This window comes from Camellia sinensis, chromosome 1, assembly GCF_055761805.1.
Source record: "Camellia sinensis isolate YWXY chromosome 1, ASM5576180v1, whole genome shotgun sequence".
NCBI classification, from domain to species: domain Eukaryota; kingdom Viridiplantae; phylum Streptophyta; class Magnoliopsida; order Ericales; family Theaceae; genus Camellia; species Camellia sinensis.
The window spans coordinates 201,124,479-201,136,519 of record NC_138961.1 but is presented as its reverse complement, the minus strand read 5'-3'; the positions used below and the strand labels follow the sequence as shown (position 1 = coordinate 201,136,519).

The window sequence follows — 12,041 nt, the reverse complement described above, 5'->3', positions numbered from 1 at the left end:
TACCAAAGACTCAAAATCCACTAGTGGATATGTCTTTACCCTGGGAGGTGCAGCAGCCTCTTGGAAATCTTCCAAGAAGACATGTATAGCTAGGTCGACAATGGAATCTGAGTTTATCGCATTAGATAAAATAAGAGAAGAAGCAGAATGGTTTCGTAATTTCTTAGAAGACATTCCAATGTGGCCTAAACTTGTGCCAGCTATATGCATTCACTGTGATAGTAAAGCAGCAATAGGACGGGCACAAAATCATGTGTATAACGGTAAATCTCGACACATTCGTTGAAGACATAATACCGTTAGGCATTTGCTCTCACATAGAGTAATTTCTATAGAATATGTAAAGTCAAAGGAGAATATTGCGGATCCATTGACTAAAGGACTAGCCAGAGAGCAAGTGTACTATTTATCGAGGGAAATGAAATTAAAGCCTATTACTTAAAAGTTGCCATAATAGCAACCCAACCTAGTTGACTGGAGATCCCAAGATCTAGGTTCAAAGAGACAACCGAATTATGGATGACTTCATGTATCACTAAAGAGGTTTGCTCATATCCATTTCTATGATAAGAAGAGTGATACCTGCAGCGTTAGTAGATTAAGCTTTGATTTTAATGATTCTTATAGCTCGGACATCTAAGTGGGGTATAGCAGGATACTCTTAATAAGAAATCACCTATATGAGTGTGAACTAGGCCGATTCTATGAGAATTGAGAAGGCTAAATTCTCTAGAATACTGATGAATTACCAGGCGTTGTTCAGGGCCAAAATGAACACAACCGTAAGAACCAAACTGTGTTTGCAGATACCCTATGTGTAGTCTATTGTCTTGGCTTACACAAACAGCTAAACAGTTCATGGCATCGCGTCCACTGGTTAGCCAGTAAGTCCGATAGGCTTTCACTAGAGAAGGTTCAAAGCCAAAAGCTACCTATCTCGGTGTGGTGTATCTTCTTAATGTACTCTTTCTTTGTCTACATCTTGTTGCATGTCCATTCTTGTGAATTCCATTCATGTAGGGGATCGTTGGAAAATAGCATTTGTTTTACCTTATTTTTTGCTAACTTTGAGCATTAATTAAGGTGGGACCCAAGCGTTATTTTTCATGTTTCTAATTGGGTTCATGTTTAATGCCGTGTAGTGAATAAATTCATGTATTTGGTTGCTCAAAACTATTTCTGGATGAATGAGAATTCAACGCGCATTTTCGGGTTCATGGAACTAGTTTTTTGGTGGGTTTCTTACACATTTGTGAAATATGCTTGTCCCACATTGAAAAAGCTTGAGAAATTGTTTGGATTTATAAACGTTAGCATTGGATACTTGGGATGGGCCTCAAGGGTACCCAAGTTTGTAGAAGAGTGAGATTATGGGTGTAGTGGGCTAGACCCATTGGACCCAAAATTAAAACTACGCGCGCGCGCTGCCGTCCGTCCTGCCGATCGAGCGGGCTAGGCTGGACTGGGCCTGAGCGCGGGTGCGTGGTATGAGGTTGGGTTGCGCTTGTCCGGCCCAATACTTATCTTTTTGGACCAAAAACATTTGAACTTTATTTTTATTTTTGGTTTCAAAAATCAAAATAAATTGGTCCAAATTTTTCCCTTCACCCAAACAGTTCCTAACACACCCGAATGGGTTTGAACCTTTTGAATCTTTCCCAGACAAATCTGGAACTATCCAAACAGTTCAAACAGATTTTCTATCTGTTGAAATCTATCCGAACAGTTGCCTATCTGTTGGCACCTGTTCGAACAGCCACTAACCTGCCTATATAAAGTCTGCTCCAGCAATTCATTTTGCATCCGAAAATTTTCAAACTTCTTCCCTTTCTTCTTCTGTTCGTCCTCTGTTGCTCCTGTATCTGTTTCTGCATTCATTTTTAGGAAAAGAAAGAGAAAGAGTTACAACATTGTTTGATTCGCCAGACTTGATTTTATAGTGCTGTAAAATCAAGTATTAGTCGTTGCATCCTGGAAAGTAGACACCGATTATATCTTGAAGCACTGGAGCGATGACGAAATCTACTTTAAGGAAATTGTGTCCAACACAAGCCTCGACATTAATTTCTGTAAGCATTTAATTCGGATAATTATTTTCTGAATTATTTTATTTTATTGTTTATTTATTTTATATATTTAATTTACACGCATACACCTTTGTGGGTCCTAACATGTTAAACACCTACTAAATCTAGAATTGAACATATGATCGATTCTAGCTTTTTAAACCTAATACAATACCAATCATTTGAAACCAAATCAACCTATGTTGTTCGAGTTAGTTAACCTTGATTCCATGTAACACTGTCAATTACCAAAAAGACTTTTGATTTCTTATATTTTTCATAATTACAAAATTGTCCTAAAATTTTCAAGAATAATTAAAATAAACCCAATTTTCATTTTATGAAAGAAGATTTTGATTAAAAAAATTTAAGTAAAAAATAAGTTTATTTTGAAAAATCAGATTACAAAAGGTCGTACCTGTTCTCAAAATTTAGAAAATTAACAACTTCAAAATTTTCAAAATGGTGGCAATTTTATATTTGACAGAGAAATATATATTACTCGTAAACTTTAGGTCATCACATTACAAATATATTAGTTGTTTTATAAAACAACAAAATTATCTCTATATTTTTTAAATAAAAAATTGGGCCGAATTTTGTAAAATTATAAAATTAAGTTAAATTTTCATTCTATGATTTTTTTTTATTAATACAGTTTTTAACTAACAAATAAATATATTTTCACAAAAGATACTCTTGCCCTCAGTTCCATTTTTGCTTTTGTTTTTACTCCCGCTCTTGCTGGATAAATTGGCCATAACCGACAAATATTACAACCTTTTTATTAATTTTTATAACATGTATCATATTATTATAATGAGTCATGTTTTAAATTTTAAATTATTATTATTTTGTATTGTTAATTCGTGTAAGAGACTTTCCTCCCATTCACAATTTGGAGAGGAAGGTTCAACTTGGGCTATTATGGGCCCAATTTGTTCAACATGGCCTATTGTGTGCCCAATTCAGGTTAGTTTTTGTTGATTGGAATTATTTAATTTTGAAAGAGTTTTTGGTGAAAAGCCCCTCTCATTAGACTTTTTTTTGTGTGAAATCCACGGAATAAAACAATGGCCCCAAAAGCCACTCAATTAAAAAAGGGTAAATTACACTGACACCTCCTGAGGTCTATGTTTATTACAGTTCCCCCTCACCTTTTGGAAATTACATCTCTCCCTTGATGTTTAAAGTTTCATTACAGATTCCCTCCAGCAATTTAATTTTTTTAAATATCAATTTTTTCCTCACTAGGTAAATTATATTGACACTCCTCACATTTTAGAAATTACAATCCCCTCCTCCCTAAGGTTTAAAGTAACATTACCAATTGCCCCCCCTCGGTTAGTATTAGTTGGAAAAAAATTAATTGATAAAAAAAATTATTTGAAAAAAAAATTGTTAATAAAATTTTTAAATTTCTGTTTAAAAACCAACATAAACTCATTTTTTGAATTTACATTTTTTCCTCAAATTTACAAACCAAGACAACTATTTATAAACCAAAAAAATTATCAAACACGTTTTTATGGCAGCCTTTTAAATTTTTGTAAATATAAATCGAAAATTGAAAACGAAATGGATACCAAATAGGTCTCAGATGATAAAAATGTCGTAAAATTAACAAATAATTAAATTAGTTACTAACGTAAGAAATGACTTATCAAAAGATTATTAGGCTATGTATAGTTTGATTTTTAGAAATTTTTTTTAAAAATTAAAAATTAATTTGGTTAAGAAATAAAAAATAAAAAATAATTATCATTTAAGGGTAAAAAATAATTATCATTTTAACTTTTAGGTAGGTTATATACATACGTATGGCTATTTCAATTTAATTTGTAAAAGATTATTTCTAACCACTCGAAAGATGAAAATTATATAAAAATGATAATTATTTTTTTATTTTTTATTTTTTAACCAAATTAATTTTTAATTTTAAAAAAAAATTCTAAAAATCAAACCATACATAGCCTAAGAATCTTTTGATAAGTCGTTTTTTACGTTGGTAACTTATTTAATTATTTGTTAATTTTACGATATTTTTACCATCTGGAGTCTGTTTGGTAACCATTTCGTTTTCAGTTTTCAATTTATATTTACAAAAATTTTAAAAGCTGCCATAAAAACTTGTTTGATAATTTTTTTAGTTTATAAATGGTTGTCTCAGTTTGTAAATTTGAGAAAAAAACGTAAATTCAAAAAATGAGCTTATGTTGGTTTTTAAACAGAAATTTAAAAATTTTACTAACAAAATTTTTTTTCAATTATTTTTTTTTAAATGAATTTTTTTCCCAACTAATACTAACCGAGAGAGCAATTAGTAATGCTACTTAAACCTTAGGGTGGGGATTGTAATTTCTAAAATGTAAAGGGTGTCAATGTAATTTACCTAGTGAGGGAAAAATTGGTATTTAAAAAAATTAAATTGCTCAGGGGAAAATCTGTAATAAACTTTAAACCTCATGAGGAGAGATGTAATTTCTAAAAGGTGAGGGGGGAATTATAATAAATATAAACCTCAGGGGGTATTAGTGTAATTTACCCATTAAAAAAATATGATGAATAGACTGAAATACCATTCCATATAAATAACTGGCTCTTGCTTGGGATAATAATCTTATATCTATATATATATATATGAATGTATGTATGTATATGCAAGTAAATCTAGGCATAATTTTTGAAGCTATATTTTGATGATAAGAAGCACCTTAGATGACTTGGAGCTACGTTTGGGCAACCGAAGACCAGAAGAAGAAAGAAGCGGTGCCGTAGGCATTGAAAAGTTCGAGCCTCTCGTTGTCGCTAGAGAACCTTCCAGCGGACTGAACCGATGGTGGCGAGTCCTCTAGTGTGCTCGGGACGTAGAAGCACGTCAGAGCGAACTTCGTTTTCCTCTATTTGCTTCTCATTAGAGCTCGATCTGATCTTTCTAGAGAGAGAGAGAAATAAATAAATAAAACTTACGTACTCTAGTTGAGATCTTCAAACGGTCTAACCAAAAGCCACATAATAATTGCAAGAACAGATCTCCAAATTCTCAGATATTTTACCAACTCTCTCTCTCTCCTCTCTTTTTGAACACAGAAACCAATAGCTTGGACCAGGCAATAAGATATACATACACACATCAATATAGAAATATTATTATATATGTGTAGAGAGAGAAAGTGTGTGTTTTGACTAGGAATGAACTTTGTTATGAATAGAATACAATGGTACAGGTTATACTTGTGTATCTTTGATGATATATGTAGTTGTGTTGTTAGATTATTTTTGCACAAAGATTGCATAATGAGCATTAGGGGAGTTTGTGTATTGTGATAAATTTTGGTACAGGTTGGAAATGTTTTTCTAAGGGACTGATATGCTGTCTGAAATAAAGTAAAATTTTACTCTGAAATAAAGGAAAATTTTACTCTACATAAAAGTAAAATTTTACTTTACTCTGAAATAAGAGTAAAATGTTACACTCTGAATCTAAAAGAAAAATAAAATCTTACTCTGAAATAAGAGTAAAATGTTATACTCTGAATCTAAGAGTAAAATGTTACACTCTAAATCTAAAAATAAAATTTTACTCTGTATAAAAGTAAAATTTTACTCTAAAATAAAAGTAAAATGTTACACTATGAATTTAAAAGTAAAATGTTACTCTGCATAAAAGTAAAATTTTACTTTGAAATAAGAGTAAAATATTACACTCTGAATCTAAAAGTAAAATGTTACTCTGCATAAAAGTAAAATTTTACTCTGAAATAAGGTAAAATTTTACTCTAAAAGTAACATTCTACTCTAAAATAAAGTAAAATAAAGTAAATTTTTACTTTAAAAGGCAATAAAGTTTTACTTTCATGTGAATGAAGATAATGTTTTACTTTGAAAAAAGTAAAATTTTACTCTGCAATAAAGTAAAAGTTTACTATGAAATACCGAAAAATTTTACTCTGAAAGCACAGGCTGAGCACAGCCATTTCAAACCTTCACACCTACTGAACAAACTCCATTATAAGTTCATTTACATACTTATTCAACCACATTAAAAAAAAATACATTAAAATGTTAAACTCAACCACAAAGAAAATCATAAACTTGAACAAACAACCATTGAAGAACATAGTAAAAATGTCTTTTATTGCAATGTCTCCTTACAAATCTAGTCTAAAAGACTATACTATTATTGTTGTGGACTATTTATTGCAGAAGAACTACATTATTTTCATACTTTTATTACAAAAGTAATAATGTCTTTCATGGCAATGTCTCCTTGCAAGTCTTTCTATTATGACCGTACTTCTCGCATCTACCACGTTGTACTCGTCTTATCTTCTCACCCCTAGATGGAACCCTATTCTTCTTTTGCCTACTAGGTGGCTTCTTACAAATTGGAGAAAGGACAACAAGATCATCCATAACTACAAGAGGTTTCTCAACAGTGGGTATTGGATAAACGGACTCAGCATAGCAAGCTTTGAACTTGTTAGTGTAATAAAATGGTTCCACGTGTGCATACAAATCACCTCCGCTCTTTTGGATAACAGTCGCCCCGTGAACACAAAGATATCCATTCAATTGCCATTGGTAACATGAGCAAGTTTCTATTCAAGAGGTCAACACTAACCGATGGCCGGGATTGAACCTCAAAAACATGATCACTTGAACGACTAACCAACCAAGTTCTTCCACTTTTAAGAGTATTTACTAATGTTGAATCCATTTCTGGACAAAGAAAAGTATTCTATTTCTTAGCTTGTTCTCTCATTCTTGACATCAAATCCATAATCTTCAACCTAATTGAATCAACCATCTTCGTAGTGGGCAAGTGACGAGCTTGACGGATCCATGAATTGAAAGACTGTGCCACATTTGAGTGCATTTCACCATATTTTTGTCCTTTAAAATATGCATTAGTCCACTTGTCACTATCAAAGTAAAATTTTACTGTCACTACAAGCCCAAAACACAATTTTAGAGAAGTATAGAATACCAGAGTAAAATTTTACTGTTATTCTAACACCAGAGTAAAATTTTACTCTTATTCTATCAAATAAAAACAGAGCACATACCAGAGTAAAATTTTACTCTAATTCTCTCAAACAAAAAACAGAGCAATAGAATCAGAGTAAAATTTTACTCTGATTTTATCAAACAAAATCAGATCAAACACAACAAAAATAAATAATAAAAAAAAACAAACAAACAAACAAAAATAATTAATCAACAAATCAACATACCTGATTAAGAAGAAAAACCTCTAAAACTCGATCGATACTCACAAATCTCAATGAAACTCTCATTTGATTGAGAGTGTTGTTCGTTGGCGGTGAGATCGTCTATTGTTGACCAAGGGAGAGATCTTCGGCTGCGAGATCTTCAGATTTGGAAATCGTCTTCATTGATTTCGTTCCTGATTTTGCAAATTTTAACAAATTCGTATACTATATATGAGCTCATATTTCAAATATATGATACATATTGTCATAAAAAAAAATAAAAATTATAAAATATCCTTATTAAGGCAGACATCTCCTACTCAGGGGCTTTTTGAAAGAAAATTGATTGAGTTATCATTTATCCTAATTAAAAGGCCCAAAAGAGAAGTTTCACTAAAACTCCCATTTTTAAAACAATTTGAATAAGAGTATTTATAAAAGAAAATGAAGCTAATCGAATAATAACAATACATTTGAATCATATTTGGTTTTATCAAAAAAATAGATAATTTATTTTAAAGATTTATTTTGTCTACATATTTTTTTAAAAGATAATTGTAATTTAAATGAGTAATAGAATTACTTTTAAACTTAATGATGGCCAATTTATTAAAAAAATTATGACAACTCTTATTTTTATGTCTTTTTTAATTATCAATTAATTATGTTTTTTATACACTACTAAAGTTTATTTTAGGAAGTATGGAAAATTTTAACTTTTTGAGTTTTTTTTTTGAAAAAATATGCAAAATGATAAAAATAAGGAGGCAATGCGATCCAAATAAACTAATAAATTGATTTTTTTTTCCTAATTATTAAAATATGCCTAAGTTTTAAAAATAAATTAAAAAAAATAAATTTCTATATAATTTTTCTTTTTGTTATGAATAATTGAGAGATTGACCAATAAGTCTCATATTTTGGACTTGTAAATAAATCATTACATATCCAAAATGACTAAATGAATCATAAGAAAAAAATAATAATTATAATATTTATTTGTGAGATAAGATTTATTGATAAATATCCCTAAATAAGGGAGATTGACCAATAAGTCTCATATTTTGGACTTGTAATCTATATAGTCCCGTATTTTTTTTTCTTATGATCCATTTAGTCCTTTTAGATATGTAATGATTCATTTACCCGCCACATTAAAGTGTCATATTTTTTGGGGGGGGGAATACACTAAAGAGTTTTTTAATATTACATCATACTCGCTACGTTAGAGTGTCATATTTAAAAAAAATACAATAAAAAGTTTTTAATTTTTTAAGTGCGCCACATTATACCCGTCAAGTTGGAGCGTCATATGTCACATTTGGAAAAAATACACTTAAGATTTTTTTTTTGAAGTGTCACATCATACCCGTTACGTTGTCACATTTGAGAAAAGTACATTAATGATTTTTTATTTTTTTTAAAGTGTCACATTATACTTGTCACGTTCTCATATTTGGAAAAAGTACATTACAAAGTTTTTGTGACATACCTGTCACGTTATCACATTTAAAAAAAAATACACTAAGAAATTTTTTAATTTTTTTTTTAGTGTCACCTCATACTCGCCATGTTGTTACATTTGGAAAAAAATACAGTGAGGAGTTTTTAGTTTTTTTGGAGTAAAAGTCTTGGAGTGTCATATCATATCCACCACGTTTTCACATTTGGGAAAGGTACAGTAAGAAGTTTTTAATTTTTTTAGCGTGTCATATTAATATCTGCCACATTAGAGTATTATAGCATATCTGTCACATTAATAAAAAGGGTATAGTTATCCATCAAAATACTATCAAAATAAAAATAGGACTATACAGGAAAAAAACCTTCCACTAATAGGAGTTAGGTCTCGTTTGGCAATATCATTTTTTAGTCTAAAAGTCAAAAAATTACTAAAAAAATTAAAAAGCCAACAACTTATATAAAAAAGTCAAAGATTCTCTATTTTCTCTATTTTTTGTACATATTTTTATAAAAATTAAAAAATCATCACAAACATATTAATTTTTTTACATCATATTTTAGTTAAAAAGTCCAAAAATTACTAAAAAAATCTGTTCCTAAACAAGGCCTTAATAGATCAATAGAACAAATTTGAAACTAATTAAAAGTTTTATTTGTGAGATAAAATTTATTGATAAATATCCCTAAATAATTTAGATTAAAAATTAAACGATTCAAAATAGTAAAACAGTAATGATACGTGGCTCGAAAATTTTTAAGTTCGAATTTAACCTGTATCTAAAACGACGTCGTTTTAAACGATAATTTCATTTTACGAGGAAATTATTTAATGAAAATTATCTTATTGGTAAGAGAATTTTAATATATCTTATAGATAAGAAAATCTAAAACGACATCGTTTTGAATCAAAAAAATTCAGAAAAAAAAAAATCGGAAAACAAAACATTATTGATAATAAAATAAAGTTAAAATAATTCTAAAATAATTGAAACTGGATCCTCCAATCCAAATAATCACTTGTGAGAAGCCAAATAATATTCCCAAATTTAAGGGAATAAATACAGCAACAGAGGTCTCTGACAGTTGCCCGTGATGAACAACAAGACAAACCACCACCCATCTCTCCTGTTCTCTCTCTCTCTCTCTGTTGTCTTCAACCTCTAGACCTCTGCACGCTCCGGTGTTGAAGCTCACGGTGAAACTAAAAAAAATGGGCAGTCTCTGTTTCTCTCTATCTTCACTCATTCTGTTTATTTCAGTTGCAGAGTTCTTCTTCCAAGCCTATTCCACCACTTACTGGGCAGACATTGAGACACTGAAAGAGTTCAAGAACGGACTCGACCCTAACTCACTCAGTCCCGGCTCGTGTTTGAGTTCCTGGGACTTCACCCTCGACCCCTGCGACCATCTCTTCTCCGACAAATTCACATGCGGGTTTCGATGCGACGTCCTAGTCTCCAACAACAGCCGAGTCACCGAACTCGTTCTCGACCAGGCGGGTTACGCTGGTTCACTCGCTTCCACCTCCTGGAACCTCCCTTACCTCCTGATTCTAGACCTCTCCAACAACTTCTTTACGGGTTCGATTCCTGACTCGCTCTCCAATCTCACTCACCTCCAACGACTGAGTCTCTCTCGCAACTCGCTCTCCGGCTCAGTACCCACTTCGATTGCTTCTCTCTCTACCCTCGAAGAGCTTTTCCTCGACAACAACAACCTGCAGGGAACAATCTCATCAGCTCTCAACGGTCTCAAGAATTTAAAAAGGCTCCAACTCCAAGGCAACAAACTCAGTGGCGTGCTTCCCGATCTGGGTCAACTCAGCAACCTCTACTTCCTCGACTTCAGCGACAATGCCATCTCCGGCGAACTTCCGGCGACTCTTTCGACCAACCTCGTCCAACTCTCCGTTCGAAACAACCAAATCGAAGGGAATATTCCGGCGAATCTTATGTCCAATATGGTATATCTACAAGTAATGGACCTGAGTCACAACAATCTATCCGGGTCGGTTCCTTCGGGTCTCTTTACACACCCATCTCTTCAACAACTAACTCTCTCCTTCAACCAATTCGAGTCGGTTCAAGTACCCGGAGATTCGGGTCAAAACAGCGAGCTCGTGGCAGTGGACCTGGGTAATAACCAGATCCACGGGTTGTTACCGTTGTTCATGGGTTCAATGCTGAAACTGTCGGCACTGTCCCTAGAGAACAACAAGTTATCGGGTATGATTCCGACCCAGTACGCCCTCAAGGCGGTGGTGCCGGGTCAAGGGGTGTCTCGGTTCGAGAGGCTGTTGTTGGGTGGGAACTACTTGTTCGGACCCATACCGGGTCCGCTGATACGGATGAGGAATTCGGGTTCGGGTACTGTGCGGTTGGGAGATAACTGCTTGTACTGGTGTCCGGTGAGCTTCTTCTTTTGTGAGGGTGGGGAACAAAAGTCGATTATGGAGTGTAAGAGTTTTGATCCTGTGATTCCTTGAATTGTGTGATCACCTGTGACGATGATAAAAGTGATATTTCACAATCTCTAGTTTTCGTACGTGTATCCTTTACTTTCATGTTTAGGCATGTTAGGGAAAATTGAATTTTTAATTTTTTATATTTGTTTTTTTGGATGAAAATAGAAATGTTAGTCTTGCTTAATGAGATTTTTACTTTTGTGAGCTAAGTTATTTATTGAAATTTTTTTTTAGGATCCCTATTATTAACATTTTATAACGTAGAAGGATATTCAATATTTTAAGAATGTCTAAAGTTCTTTAAATTAATTCAGAAAAAATTCGACTTCACAGAGAAAATCTCACCAAGAAATTGATTGCAACCCAAAGAAATTCTCTCAAAATCAGAGAAATTTATCTCTCCACCCTAGAGAAATTCACTCAAATCTAGAAAAAATGCCTAGCAAACTCAGAGAAATTCACTCAAATCTAGAGAAAGTCCCACTCCAACCTAGAGAAATTCACTCAAACTCAGAGAAAATCCCTTTCCAACCCAGAGAAATTCACTCAAACTAGAGAAATTACCCCTTCCAATTCAGAGAAATTTCACTCACAATCTTTTCTAGTTGAAAATCATAAACCTCAAGCAAAATGTGTTCCATGGTTCATACGTTGGCTGGTGTTACAAGATCTGTCAACAGTACCTTGGAAAATTTGAAGAAAAATGAGCCTTGATTCAATAATCTTCAAAAATCGAAAAAACTATACAAGATCTAGAACGAACCAGTTGATAGAGGAAGATGGAGATTGAGGATGAAAATATATATATATATATATATATAGAGAGAGAGA

The 12,041-nt window shown here is 32.4% G+C and overlaps 1 protein-coding gene across 1 annotated transcript; it reads left to right on the top strand.

Annotated features, from left to right (window-relative positions):
- The first annotated feature begins 9,720 nt into the window (after nt 1-9,720).
- LOC114310102 (uncharacterized) lies at nt 9,721-11,419 on the top strand. Its single transcript, XM_028256011.2, has one exon. It carries the CDS (start codon nt 9,957-9,959, stop codon nt 11,229-11,231), a length of 1,275 nt encoding a protein of 424 aa, XP_028111812.2. The 5' UTR covers nt 9,721-9,956; the 3' UTR covers nt 11,232-11,419.
- The last annotated feature ends 622 nt before the right edge of the window (nt 11,420-12,041 follow it).